Genomic DNA, 14942 nt, shown 5'->3' on the forward strand with positions numbered 1-14942 from the left:
TTACTGAAGAACAAACTTAGGAATTTGGATGAACATTTGCTGGTTGGCAAACTCTGGACGTTTGTTTGGGGCTGGTTTAAGGGGTTGTAACAGGATTTGTCACTGAAGAAGTAACCTCGAAAATGACAAGTTCTTAGTGGCCTGCAAAGGCAGCACCTTGTGCTGGTGCTGGCGAGGCCTGCAAAGAACAGTCCATTTCAAGAGGTTTCAGCCTGTTGGGTTTAAATGTGCACTAATCTTCTGTTGCCTTTTCTAGCACTGGAAGACACAGCACAGTGAGGAGTATGAAGCCGAAGGTAAGAGAGAGCGTTGGGGTGGGCGGGGACTGCTGAGGAGGTGGGCGGGGACTGCCGAGGAGGTGGGCAGGGACTGCTGAGAAGGTGGGCAGTGGGTGGGGACTGCCGAGGAGGTGGGCAGGGACTCATGGGGAGGTAGGAGGGAACTGCTGAGGAGGTGGGCAGTGGGTGGGGACTACTGAGGAGGTAGGGGGGAACTGCTGAGGAGGTGGGCAGTGGGTGGGGACTACTGAGGAGGTAGGGGGGAACTGCTGAGGAGGTGGGCAGTGGGTGGGGACTACTGAGGAGGTAGGGGGGAACTGCTGAGGAGGTGGACAGTGGGCGGGGACTGCTGAGGAGGGACTGCCCTTGGCTACTATGGCTGAGGCAGGCCAAGTGATACTTCATCTTCAAGTCCTAGCTATTAATATGACCTGAAAGACGGCTTCTCAGGGTTCTTTTATTGCTTTGAAGAGACACTATGACCCTGGCAACTCTTACAAAGGAAAACATTCCATTGGGACTGGCTTACAGTTCATAGGTTTAGTCCGTTATCATGTTAGGAAGCATGGAGGCATGCAGGGAGACTTTGTGCTGGAGAGGTAGCTGCTATTCTCCATCTGAATCGGCAGGCAGCAAGAAGTGGCAATGATAAGGCCAGGCTTGAGCTTCTGAGACTTTAAAGCCCGCCCCCAAGTGACACACTCCAACAAGGCCACACCTCCTAATAGTGCCACTACCTTTGGGCCTATAGGGGAACCATTTTCATTCAAACCACCATAGCTTCTAATATGTAGCAGCCCGCTTGCAGACCAGTTAGTCTCTGTTCAGACTCTCAAAGGAATGTGAATGACCTGGTAAGTACATCCTTTCCAAGTGTCCCGTACTGATCATACACTTGAAGCAGAACACATTGATCCTCTGGCCACCAGATGGCACTGTGGTTCAGCAGCAGGAGCCCTCCGCTTTCTCTTCTGCTAACCCCAGATGAGCTGTGGTTAAGGATAATTAAAACAATGTGTTCTCTGGCTCGCCAGCCTGGACTAACAGGATAGTGATGGGTTTAATTTTTGTCAATAAATGGCATGAATGACACTAATTAGTCCTTTCCGTCGTCAGTGGTTCTTCCAGGTACAGAAAATAGGTCCGATAGTTATCCCATGATGACTTCATGGGCCCTCACATTTACAGCTTCAATTTAGAAGCAAGATGGTTAATACCAGATAAACAGTCTTGTGTTTCAATAAGTAGCCGGGCCCTCTCTTCAAACAGATTGTATCCTTCAGCTTGCCACGTCTTCTTTTAAGTTGCATTCTTGGGTTTCTGTGGGTCAGGGAGATTTGGAGACTAGCTGAACCTTGAAAGGCTCATTATGGTTGTTTCCTTCCCAGGAAAAGAGGCTGTGATGCTTAGACCAGAAAGAAAACAGAAATAAAAAATTCTGGGAAGGCCTCAGTTGAGGCCTTTGACCTGTGTCTCCTCAGTGTGAGATAATGTTCCTTTCTTGTGGGCGGCTGTCCCAGAGCAAAAAATGCCTCCGATTTACAATGGGACGTCAGCACCAAATCAAATCAATTTACAATGGGACGTCAGCACCAAATCAAAGCAGGGGCAATATTTATAGTTGTCTCATACAATATGTATTTGAGGATAGAGAGATGGTTTTGTAGTTAAGAGTACTAGTTGTTCCTTTCGGAGGACCCAGGTTCGAGTCCCAGTAGCACCTCTGTAACTGTAGTTCCTCCATGGACACTATATGTATGTGGTGCACAGACATACATGCAAGCAAAACACTCATACATGCAAAAGTACAAAAACAATTGAAAGATTTACTCTCCAAAGGTACGTTTTCTGTCACAGCCACCATCCCTGTGGGAATCCTTTGAACACAACACAGTCTATGCTCGATTTTAGGTCAGCTAAGGTTTTGGAACCCGGATGACCTGAATGCTTCACACAGTGGGTCTTGCCCTCCCCAAGACTGGATAGAAGAGAAACTGCAAGAGGTTTGCGAAGATCTGGGGATCACTCGAGATGGTCACCTGAACCGGAAGAAGCTGGTTTCCATCTGTGAACAGTACGGCTTACAGAACGTGGATGGAGCGGTAACCGGGTGCTTTGTTCTCATTTGGGGCTGATACTGTGGCTACCCTGTGAGAGACATGCATTCTTTCTTCCTAGAAAGACAGCCTACGGGAAAGTCATGCTGTGTGGCAGAAATCAAAGCTGATGTAACTGAGCTTCCTGAATATATAATACGGTCCCCTACTGTGCTATGTTACCTCATATGAGATAACCAGACAAGCTCAGCACTGCCAGCATATAGCTGTAGAAGCATCACCCAAAAGAGGAAAATGTGGGGAAACATGGAAGAATTAAGGAACGCCAGAGACTGGAATTAGAGTGTTTTGAAGGCAGGGCTGCTGGGTTTGCAGTTCTGGAAAGATCTCAGTGTCATCACTTGTCACTTGGGGACACTGAGTGGTGAATGGGACAGGCAGCCTCAGCAACCTCGGTCTGAAGTTTGCAGACTGGTGTTCGGGGAACCTTGCTGTGAGGAACAGCCAGATTCAGGCCCATGAGGTAACGGGGTCAGGTAGGCTGGTGACTTTGAAGGCGTAAAGGGTCTTGAGAATCTGCTTTATGCTTTATGAGGAATCGAGAGATCTCCAGGATTAGTGTGTGAATAGCTGGGAAGCACCAGAAAATGCATGAGACAAGTCTTTCAAAAAGCTACAAAAAGGTTAGGGCAAGTTGGAGGTTAGGAGACAGCCATTGCTCCGGGATCCTTGAGTCTAATGATATCTGACACCACGCTGGCTGCCTCCGGTGGGGGAACGTGGTGGCATGTTCCTAACCAAGAGACCGGTCTTTAACGGCTGCCAAGTAGCCTGACTTGCAGGAAAGCTTGATTTTTCTCATCTGACGTGAGCATTATATAAACCCTCTGACAACCTTTGTAATACCCCAGGGCTCATTTCTTTTCAACAGTGGTTGTTGAGTCATAGAATTAATTGTCCCAATTTCTGAACCAATGCGGTCCAAAGAGCCTTAGGTGGTTGTTTTGTTTTTTAACCCAGAAACATTTCACGAACTTGAATTGCTGATTTGGGAACAATCCTTGGGACATAAACCGCAGCCACTCACGGGGAGCCGGCTTCCTTTTTTTCTGCTGGGAGCTCCTGAATCCTGAGATGGCAAGGGGCACTTTCAGTTCTTTCCGGTGCTGCACCAATTAGGAAGGCCTTGCTCATGGAGCTTGCTCCTGCTCAGTGTTTCCACCCCCTCCCACCGAGAGAAATCAGGAGATGTCCTGCACTTTGTGTCCTTAGCTCTGAACCAAAGCTGAGTGCAAGCTGGTGTTATTGGCATCGGACTTGGGATCCTGGAACTTTACACCTGGAAGCAGTTTGAACTCTGTCTGCCTTTTGCAGAGGAAGCCAGTGAGATCGCTGCCGCCCTGTTTTTTTGGAGGGAGAGCTAGATTTGTTCTCTGGCTGTCACTCACACCACACTTTCTGTAAGAGAGGCCAGCAAAAGGGGCAGGGCTGGCAGACTACCTCCCTCGAGGCCACATCAAACCCAAGGATGACTTTGTTTGACCTGGCCAGTATTTTAAAAGCTGATCTTTGAGACACACTCTTTGAAACTGGAAGTTTCCCCTAAATATTTGCAATAGCAAGCCACAGCCAGTGTCTCTGGAGACTGCAGGCAGCCATGTGGTGCTCAGCTAGAATAGACCTCACCACTTGCTCTCTGATGTCGGAAGCCTTCATGCCTCGGTGACTCCTGTCACCTACCAGACCCCTGTGAGTGTCCAGTCCCTGGGCCCTCTTCTGGTGCATGTTTCCCATCCTACACAGGGAGAAGTCAGCCACCCACAGACCTGGCCAGTGTGGGAAATGAAAATGACCTTGTTCTAGATGGGACCCCTGTTTCCAATGAGGGCAGGTACCCCAGTTGCTTATGTGCCCAGCATTCTCTTGAGCCCAGTCATGACCATCCAGCCCTTTCTAAATTCACATCCTTTTACTCACCACTTCTCATCCTGAGCTCTGCCTTAAAATAACTGGCAAGAGTCTATTACTCCAGCGGGTTTGGATGGATTAAGTGACGGGTGTTCAGGCCACCTAGAAACTGCACGGATTTGGCCAAGTATGGATGTAATCCATTGGTATGTCTGGATTTCATGGACATTTCTGCTTGGATGGTCCCTTAGGACGTAGTTCTTTAGATTGGTGAGAATGAGACAGAGAAACTGAAGGCGTTCGGCAGGCTAAGCATCTTGTCTCAAATGCCACTGATCACAAGATCCAGTTAGAACCTGTTATTTCTTCCACAGATTTTTTTTTTCTTCTAGAAGAGTTTCCTTGTCTCAGAATCCTCTCCCAAATGAAACATATGTCTCCTCTGACTTGGGAAAAAGCATTTGAGATAAAATTCGTTAGCATACTGTCTTCTTGCTTCTTTGAGTCTTGGACATCATATGGGAACTTGTCACCAGTACAGTCTTAAGTTCCTCCCTTAGTGCATGACAGCAGCCATATTGTAAGATCTCTGAGTGGTTTCTGTTTTGTTCTTGGAGGCCTGTTCCGTAATGAACTTTTATCACACAATGAAGGCCTGTGTCTTTCCTTCTGCCTGTGGCTTCATGGTTTCATGCCACTCTTTCCCCTGTTCCATTCCTGTTGGGAATAAGGAACAAACCGTCCCTCGACAAGCCTCCACACCGGTTGTGGTCCAGTCTCCCTGTTCCTTATTATATGATAAAAATTATACAGTGGCCACCAGAGAATACAGAGTGGAGAGACAAAATTCCTTCCTTCTCAATGTATGAGACCCTCCTTTTGCACACACACAAACAAGACCAGTCTCACCCAGCCTTGGTCTTTCCTGGGCTAACACATTAAAACACGTGTTCCAAGGAGCATCACTGCGGTCTGGCCCAGAGCAAATTTGTCGTGTGAGCAGGCTGCTTGAGTTCCTTCTCCTGTTTCTGTAATAAAACATCCTGGAGGGGGGCAGCATAGGGGAAAGGGCTTTGTCTTAGTCACCGTCGCAGTGCCATGACAAACACCATGGCCAACACAATTGATAGAAGAAGCATTTAATCGGCGCCTTGGTTATAGCTTAGGGGTGAGTCCATGGTCATCATGGCAGGAAGCATGGTGGCTGGCAGGTAGGCATAGGACTAGCGCAGTAGCTGAGAGCTTCTGTCCTAATCTGCAGGCAGCAGACACAGAGAGAGGAAGCCTGCACCTAAGGTGGACTTTTGCAACCCCAGTGACACACTCGTCCAACAAGAGCACACCTCCAAATCCTTCCTAAACATTTCCACTGTGAATCAAGCGTTCCAATATATGTGCCCACGGGGGTCATTCTCGTTCAAACCAGCGCAGGTTTATTCTGCTTCACCATGTAAGGTGCACAGTCTACCGCAGCACAGAAGTTAGAGCAGCAGGGATTTGAATCATATCTGGTCATATCCCATTCATAATCAGGAACAGGTGATGAACAAATGCTTGCTCCAGCTCAGCCCACTTTCTCCACTTGGGGAGTCCAGGATCCCAGCCTCCATGGGCAGAGCTTCCCATTTTAGTTGATGCAACCAAGATAACCCCCCATAAACGAGCCCAGGGGCCCCTCAAGTTATTTCAAATCCTGCCAAGTTAGCAGTTGACACTAAACATCACACATACCAATCTGAAAATTTCAGTATGAGCCAGATAGCAATTGCTTAGAACCACCACATTTTGAAGGCATAACGAATGTCCAATTAACATAGGGTTATGAGCTAGCTGTATGTATGAAGTGATTTTTAAAATTTATAAAAATAATAATACCTGAGACATTTAAGGCTGGCTGTCCTGGAAGGATGAATGAATGAAAGAAAAGTTGATTGCTAGATTATATAATATTGTGGAGATACTGAAAATGGACTTTGGTATGAGGGAGAGGGGAGGACATCACTTCTAAAGAGGGGAACTCTTTTAAATGAGACTAGAGACAGCAGTATATGCCTGAAGTCCTAGAGTCGACAGGGGGTGGATTTCTGCTGACCGGAAGTATATTGTGCATGTGCTATTTGTGCGTGTTTAAAACACGGGATTGCTCTTTCCTAGACGTTGGAGGAAGTCTTTCTCAGCCTTGATCCCGATGGTACAATGAGTGTCGAAGACTTTTTCTATAGTCTGTTTAAAACTGGGAAGTCCCTCACAACATCGGCATCTACTCCCTACAGACAGCTAAAGCGGCATCTCTCTATGCAGGTACGAGGTCAGCACACAGAGCTAGCTGCGTGTGTTGGTGCACACCTGTGATCCCAGTCCTAGGGAGGTAGAGACCAGACAGCCATGCAAGGTGGAGGTTAGCGTGGACTACTTAGTGAGACCTGTCTTAGGAAAGAAAAGAAGAATCAATGGAATATTTTCTTTCAGAATAAGTGTTAAGAAAAAAACCCATTTAGTAATTCTGAATGGCTTAATTTGTTGTCTAAAGGAAAATACAAAGAAGAAAAGGTATTCTAGAGAATGAGAAAGACTAAGCCATTCGAAAGGAAAGGATGGTTCGAGTAATGGCCATAAATTACAGAGTGTGAAGGCCACAAATTATGCCTCATGATGACAGCGTGGGGTCGAAGAAACCTGGTATCAAGTAGCCATGCATCTCATCTTCAGCATCTCTCCCAGAACAGTTCTTTCTGATAAGCTTGTAGGCTTGGCTCCCTGGGAACCACAGATCAAAGGCACAGCATGGCTTCCCTACCTCCACCCCAGGCTGTGCCAATTGAATTCTGCCCAGCCTGGCCATCCCAGTCTTAGCTGGTATCAGCTGATTTTTCTGGGGCTCACCTTGGTTTGCTCAGGACTCTTTTCTTCTTCCAGTCTTTTGATGAGAGTGGACGGAGGACCACGACCTCGGCAGCCATGACAAGTACCATCGGCTTCCGGGTCTTCTCCTGCTTGGATGATGGGATGGGCCATGCATCTGTGGAGAGGATCCTGGACACCTGGCAGGAAGAAGGCATTGAGAACAGCCAGGAGATCCTGAAGGTGTGGCGGAAACTGGCAATCCCAGGAAGGGGGTGTCGGTTTATCTTTTGAAACGAATTTTTGACTTGATTTTTCCTGAATGACTTAATGGTTTTGAGACCTCAGAGATAAGAGATAACTTTTCATGCACACTTTAACCAGAAGCCTATGGCTGAGTAGTTCCGGGTTTTTTTTTAAATCTCAAATTATTGAAGATAATTTCAATATCTAAGTTCATCTTCACTTGGCAGAGTTTGAAATACACCTACTGTGTTTGCATACAATGTCAGGTGGGCTGTCATGAGATGCGAGCTTGGTTTCCTTAAGAAAATGGGGTTGTAAATGGAAGCTGCCCTCTGAGACACCCTCCTGGTCTCTCTGCTGGCTTCTGTCTCCTCTCCGTTTATACAGCTTCCGCACTTTCTGCTTCTGGGAGCTGGGCTTGTCGTTTGTTTTGACTCCGTGTTGTTCCGATTCCCAGGCCTTGGATTTCAGCCTGGATGGAAATGTCAATCTGACAGAACTGACGCTGGCTCTCGAGAACGAACTCTTGGTTACCAAGAACGGCATACACCAGGCAGCTCTGGCCAGCTTCAAGGCCGAGATCCGGCATCTGTTGTAAGTCGAGCAGGTTTGCCTGGTCCATTCCCTTGTCTCCCAGGTCACCGGCCCCTGGAGCCTTTTCTTGCCCGCAGGCTAGCATGGCTGCTCTTCCTATCTGTTGAAGGGAAGCGAGCTGGGGCTCCGATTGGCAGGAGCTTCTAAAGGGAACTGTGGATGGCATTTTCGTTTGGGGAAGGTTTTGGTTGTCTTGGTTTTGTGTTTGTTTTGAAGCGAGTCAGATGAGAGGGTTTTTTTTTTTTGGGGGGGTCTCCTGGTTGCTTAGAAACAGCTTCCTACTAATTCACTTTCTAATTCTAGGGAACGAGTTGACCAAGTGGTCAGAGAGAAAGAGAAGCTACGGTCGGACCTGGACAAGGCGGAAAAGCTGAAGTCTCTAATGGCTTCAGAGGTGGACGATCACCATGCGGCCATTGAGCGGAGGAATGAGTACAACCTCAGGTGTGGCCAGAAGGGCGAGGTCAGGGTCCTTCCCATCCCTCTACCCCAACTCAGGGCAGGGTGGGAACAGAGCTAGGGACCACATCGACTGGAGAGGTACGGCCCAGCCTCTGGGAAGGAAGGCAGAGCACTTTTAGGCATTGTCACCGTGTGCCTCTGTCTCCAGTTTTGGAATCGTCACATACTGTCCTCCAGGGAGTCTAAAGACCACACTGATCTGTCCTCCGTCACAGGAAGCTGGATGAAGAATACAAGGAGCGCATAACAACCTTGAAGAACGAACTCCGCCAAGAGAGGGAGCAGATCCTGCAGCAGATGGGCAAGCAGCGGGTGGAGCTCGAGCGGGAAATTGAAAAGGCCAAAACGGAAGAGAACTATGTCCGGGACCGCCTTGCCCTCTCCATGAAGGTAGCCTTCCTGTTAGCCCTGCAGCCTGGATCCAGGCTGGGTACCCACACAATGCTCCTGCGCTCTTAAAGCCTAAGTCTGCATAGGGCTAAACGCAAGGATCCTCACTGCCCTGGCCAGGACATGGTGGTGGCTTTGCTGGCATTTGGGACTGCAGGGGGTCTAGGGTCTGGTAAGAGCTCTCTGCTCCTCCTTTATGCGTCTTTTGCCGTATCCCCAAAATTGCAGGCCCTATTAACTTCCCATTCCCATCACACCCCCTTTCTTGTTGTCAGTAGTAGGTTGTGCCTCTATGATTGTAGCTGTACCCCCTGCCTTCCTCCTGTTGTCCACATTGTCCTTCATGCTCAGTATATGACTTGGAATCCAGAGCAGCAGCCAGGGTCTGGAGTGCAGGGTTTGCACTGTCGGTTCAGCATCTAAGTGTGGCTATTCTTAGACTGAAATAATAGAGTTTGTGCTTTAGGAGAAGGTAGAGTTTTGTTGTTGTTTTTGTTTATTTGGTTGGTTTTTCAAGACAGGGTTTCTTTGTGTAGCCCTGGCTGATCCTATAGACCAAGTTGGCCTGAACTCGCAGAGATCCACCTGCCTCTGCCGGAATTGAAGGTGTGCACCACTACCCGCCTCCCCCACCGCCCGCTAGGGTTTTTTTTTTTTAATGCGTTAAGTACATTTTTTAAACTCCATATTGCCATGTGAGAGTGTGAACTAGAATACATTAAAAATATACTGGCTCTCTATTCTTTTGGCAAAATGTACTTGGAAAAAAAAGCATTCTTCCAATCAGCCCTTAACACTGGAGATGAAAATATGTCAAATGGCAAGTCTGTATTCCTGGTTTTTTTTTTTTAAACAAATGTGGGTGAAATCTTTCTAAAATGTACTGTGAAAAATCTTTTTTTTTAATGGAAAGAAAGTTTGTGAGTTTCAGTTGGTATGTTATTTTATTATAATTTGCTTTTGCATATAAGTCATGAGCCATTTATGTGTAACTTCTATATCCTTACACCAAAATTATCTATAAATTAGCTGTAAACTGCAATGCCCATTAATTAAGATTGATTTTGGATTTACTCTTCTTAGTTCTTCCGAGCCTCCTGCTATAGCTAGACAAGGTGTTTCTCTTTAACATGAATCAGTTTAGTGGGGACACAGTGACATGAGCACGTGGCGGTCAGGGGATAACTTTCAGGAAGTCACTTTTCTTCTCCGTGTGGGCCTTGGGGCGTTGGCTCAGTTGGTCAGGCTTGGTGGCTAGCGCCTTTGCCCAGTGAGCCAGCTCGTGCCGCCGGCCCTAGGAAGGGACTTTATAACCGGTTTCTTACAACAATTCATTGAGAATCTGTCACTTAAAGCACTCCATTGTGATGCCGCATAGAAATAAAATAAAGCCATCTATGTCCTTTCTTTTTTAAAAAGTAAGCATGTATTGCTGTCCATTATTAGAAAATAGTGTCCACATTAAGAAATGGAGTTAACTTCAAGCCATTTAATGTGGTATCTACATGGCACTGTCATTTTGGGACGGAACCAGTGAGCAGAAACCACGCTGAGCTGTCTTCTGCATTTGTAGCTTGCTGTGCGGATCCCGTGTGGATTCTCCTCTGACAGTGTGTGTCCCAGTTGGTTCCGGATGTATTTCCAATGCTCGATACCCACATGGGCCTGTTAGTGGCTAAGGCATGGAGGAGCACAATTTTATAAGGTCCTCTTTAAAGCCAGACTTTCAGATCGTGCCCTAGGTATCGGCCCTTTTAATAACTGTTTTGTTTCTAGTTTTCTCTAGCTTTCATGATAGATGGCTTTTCGTAATCTCTAGTTCTGGTTTCTATTTCATGTAAAAGTGATAAGACAGTGTTCTGATTTCTGACTTGTGTCGTGTTTATTTTACCAAATTTTTAAGGAAAACCATCGCCTGGAAAACGAGCTTCTGGAAAACGCGGAGAAGTTGGCAGAGTATGAGGCCCTGACCAACAAACTTCAGCACAATCTGGAAAATGTGTTAGCAGAAAAGGTAGTCCATCTCCTTCCGATTTCCTTGACAAGTTGCCCAAAATGTCACTCACCCAAAAGAGCAGGGGCAATGCCAAGAACATTTTTATTAGGGAACTGTTTGGACTCCTACAGGAAGTTGTAACTTCTCAGGATAGAATTTGGAGTAGTGGCTGTGAGGAAAAGCATTGCTTGGCATGGAGGTGGGCTCCCGACCCAGGCGGAAGACATAGCCCTTGGGTGTTCTCCTGTTCTGGTTGGTGGTGTCTCTGCTCAAATGCCACATTCCTGTCATATCTGGGAGCTCGGGTGACACCAGAAACTGGGATCTTTGGAATGTGATAGGTCAAAGAAGGGCCCTTGGGAAAAATGACAGCCTTGTTTTTTTGTCCTTTCTAGTTTGGTGACCTCGATCCCAGCAGTGCTGAATTCTTCCTTCAAGAAGAGAGGTTGGCGCAGATGCGAAATGAATATGAGCAACAGTGCAGGGTACGTGGCTGATGGGAACGTAGCAGTGCAAGGGGGCCTGGGTTCAAGTCCCAGCCTCGGCACTTCCTGATCTCGTCTACTGCAATCTATGGGTGCCTCCGCTTCCTTTGTGCACGGTGGCAAAATGAGTGCCCACCCAAAGGGCAGCTGTGGAAGCTCAGAGAGAATCTGTGCAACGTGCTTAGAGCAGAGGCAGCCACACACGAAACACACATGAATGCTAGCTACTCATTGTATCCATATCCCGGGCTGTCAGTAGTCAAGCAAACTGCATTCAGGTCTATCTTGTCTTGTGACTGTGTAGAGGAATGCCCAGTTTTATGCTGAGTGAAGACATACGTGTCTATATTGATGTGTTTATTCCAAAATTAGCTTCCCCTAGCTGCTGCTGTAAACTTGATGTGACTGGAGTTAGTGTTGTCCTGGTTCCTACCCCTTTTTCCAAATATTTGAAATTCTAAATATTTCTAAATTATTTGGAAAAGGCAAAACCTCGGAGCAGAAAGCACTCAGGCTTTGGTTGTTAGCCATCCCAGGGTCTACCAGACACAGTTGTTTTTAGGACTGTTTCTTAACTCCTCTAAGCGTAGGAATTTGATCTCTTTTTCTTAAGTCAAAAATACTTATTAACGAGGTAGGTGGAACTGAGTTCTTGTTTTAGATACAACTTGTCCTTGTGAAGAGATGAGGAAATCCATCCATCCATACCCCCCCCGGGGGGGGGGGATTGCTGCTGGCCTGCCTCCTCAGGAGCTGAGCTGCACATCTAGGAAGTGACAGGCATTTCTGCTGGCTTCACCATCCGCCCATGTTATTATAGTTGTCTCTAAAGTGAATGAATCGTCAGTAAACCCGTTACTGATGCCCTCAGAATTCTCCTGTTTCATCACTTTGGAACCACGTTGTATGCTACGCATTCCTTGCGTTCAATGTGTGCATACAATTCCGTGTCTTTAATTATATTCAAACAGCTGAGCCATCCTGACCACACTCAGTGTGAGAATGTTGTCATCTCTCCAGGGACACCCCCCGCCCAGTTCCACTTTAGCTGGCTTCTCTTGTTTATTGTCCATCCCCCCCCGTCCCACCTCCCACCACAAGCAGCTATGGGTCTATTTTCTGTCTCTGAAGAGCTAATCTTCACCATTTCATAGACATGGAATCATGTAGCATGGTTCTTTGTAAACGGCTTCCTTCAGCTGGTGATATGGACCTTGTTTATCATGTTGATGTATGTGTCTGTGTTCTCTTCCTTCCAGTGGCTGAATAAAATCCCGTTGTATAGATATGTAACATTTTGTTAGTCAGTTAGTAGAAATTTGGGTTTTTAGGGATGTATACGTTGATATAGATTTTTGCATGGGCATATATATATATATATATATATATATATATATATATATATAATCTCTTTTGAGGTTTATACCTCAAGTGTTCAACTGGGACACAAGATAAATCAATGTTTAACTTTGGGGAACTGGCAGACCTCCTCTGAGGTGCTGACACCATGTTCCCTCAAACCGTAGGAGAGTCCCAGCTTCCCCACATCTTTCTCCACCATTGTTGTCATACAGCATCCTGGTAGCTAACAGTGTCGCAAGTCTTCTGATGTACTTATTGGCTGTTTGTGTGTCTTCTTTATTGAGCTATCTGTTATCACATTTGCCCATTTTTTAAGTTGAATTCCTTGTCTTTGAGTTCTAATAATATTTATAAACTTGAGTTATAAGTTCCTACCTGATAGTTAACAAAACTTTTCTCCAATTACATGTATTATCTTTTTACTCATCTTAAAAATGGAAATGTTTTTATTTCCATTATGTGTATATGTGTTTGTGTTGTTTTGGCATTTGAGTGCAGTACCCCCAGAGGCCAGAAGAGGGAATCAGACTCCCCTGGAGTGGGAGTCAGGTGATTGTAGACCCCCTGGTGTGGGAGCTGGGCACCGAATTCAGGTCCTGGGCATAGCAAGACAGGTTCCTGACCTCCGAGTTCGCTCTTCAGCCACCTTCTCTTTTTTACTTTCTTGGTGTCTTTTGAAGCATAGAAGTTTATGTTTTGCAATTATCCATTTTATCTGTTTTTCTTGTTGCTTGCGCTCTTGTTGTTGCTTGCCCCATGTAAGACTGGTGTTGTTGGTTTTTAAACTCCAGCTTTTACAAGACCAAGTGGATGAACTTCATTCAGAGCTAGAAGAATATCGTGCACAAGGCAAAATATTAAGGCTCCCCTTGAAGAACTCGCTGTCAGAAGAACTTGACCTTCACAGTGGTGGCATTGAACCCGACCAAGGTAAACACAGTTGCACACAGTCTTTCTGGTATCTGCATTTGACCTGGTTTCTAGAACCATGGCTGCATGCAGCATTGCTGAACACTGGCATCCTGGAATCCAGGGAGGGAGAGACTTTGGCAGTCTCATTTTTTGAGCTGTCTCACTTGTGGCTGGGTTTTTCATTTGTCCTTGAGGTCTCTGTAAAAAAAATATTTCTGATTTTGATATTGCTGACTCTTCCCTCCCCGCCAGTGTCTGCCTGGTATGAAGATGGTTTGGAAGAGTGAGCCAGCCACACACCACAGAACCCATAACTGGTTTTCAAAGGCTGGCTAAGCTAAATGCCTTATTTGCCTCTGCAGAACAGCAAATGAGTTAATAGCTACTGTCTGTGGCTGGGGGGAGGCAGTGAGTGGCAAGGGTGGCAGGCCTGTTTGGGAGCCACAGTACAGCCCTGCTCAGCTCTTTGCCTAATGCCTGCCTCTTTGCTCAGTGCGTTGTGTTTTCGTTTCAGCAAGGCTCACGTGAATTCTGCTGCTCTTGTAGCTTCTCCTCCTCTTTGGTTCTTAGGAAGGTGGTTTATTGCTTCTCTCACCTCTACTGTAGGACCATCAGGTGGTTGGGAGGTGGTGGAAGAAGTCATGAGTTTTTTTCTTCTGATCCGTGACTCACTTGCTGTAGCTTATCCACCCCAATGTTGGGGGTTAGTGCCAAGGAACTCCGCCACCTTGGCATGGGGATGTGTTAAAATGTATGAAGAGAAAGCTCAAGGCAAGACTGTTGATCCCAGCTGCTAGAAGTCTGCCCTAGAATGTTGTCCATGTGCCTTTAGGTCTTCCAAAGGAAAAAACTATTTGAGTCTCACTGCCCTGAGACATCTCTGCCTGGTAGTAGATGTATTTGACCTTGTGCTAGCTCAGTCCTCAACTTCTGTCCAATTTCCCTGTGGTTCTTCTTCTGACCAATGGAAAAGGTAAACTCCCTGGAAGCAGTTGAGATTCTCCTCCCCAGATGTCCACACCCACTCCTCTGAGCCACGCCCTATTTATAGCTGATTGCTTTAAGGCGAAAAAGCCTAGACACCAGGACATTCACGACAGTAAAACAATTGTATGCGACATTGAGGGATGGATCAGACCTCTTGGCCCATGAAATTAGTCCCATAAGCCTCAGCAGCAAGGGTATCAGCCATTTATACAGTCCCCTGCCACATCACCTTCTGAATTTGTCACTGGGCAGTTTCTGGATTGACAGAAGGCTGGTTCATTTGAACAAACTCTACCTATACTATCTCCTTGCCACATAGCATTTTACAGAGAGCTCACATTCAACCAACATATTCCATACATGCCCATAAATCATTAAAAATGATGTTCCGTGGAGGCAAAGGCATGGTTTGGCACACCACCTA

General features: G+C 46.5%; 1 protein-coding gene across 9 annotated transcripts in view; it reads left to right on the forward strand.

Moving 5' to 3' along the window:
- The window catches only part of Nin (ninein), a 101796-nt gene that overhangs the window by 50909 nt on the left and 35945 nt on the right, over positions 1–14942 (forward strand). For all 9 annotated transcript variants that reach the window (XM_075948719.1, XM_075948718.1, XM_075948720.1 and 6 more), the window contains 10 exons: positions 257–296; positions 2190–2380; positions 6398–6544; positions 7160–7327; positions 7788–7924; positions 8228–8368; positions 8602–8776; positions 10680–10790; positions 11168–11257; positions 13411–13549. In XM_075948719.1, the coding sequence (XP_075804834.1) occupies positions 257–296; positions 2190–2380; positions 6398–6544; positions 7160–7327; positions 7788–7924; positions 8228–8368; positions 8602–8776; positions 10680–10790; positions 11168–11257; positions 13411–13549 (1339 nt within the window). The remainder of the gene's footprint in view (positions 1–256; positions 297–2189; positions 2381–6397; positions 6545–7159; positions 7328–7787; positions 7925–8227; positions 8369–8601; positions 8777–10679; positions 10791–11167; positions 11258–13410; positions 13550–14942) is intronic.

This window comes from Microtus pennsylvanicus, chromosome 14, assembly GCF_037038515.1.
Source record: "Microtus pennsylvanicus isolate mMicPen1 chromosome 14, mMicPen1.hap1, whole genome shotgun sequence".
Taxonomy (NCBI): domain Eukaryota; kingdom Metazoa; phylum Chordata; class Mammalia; order Rodentia; family Cricetidae; genus Microtus; species Microtus pennsylvanicus.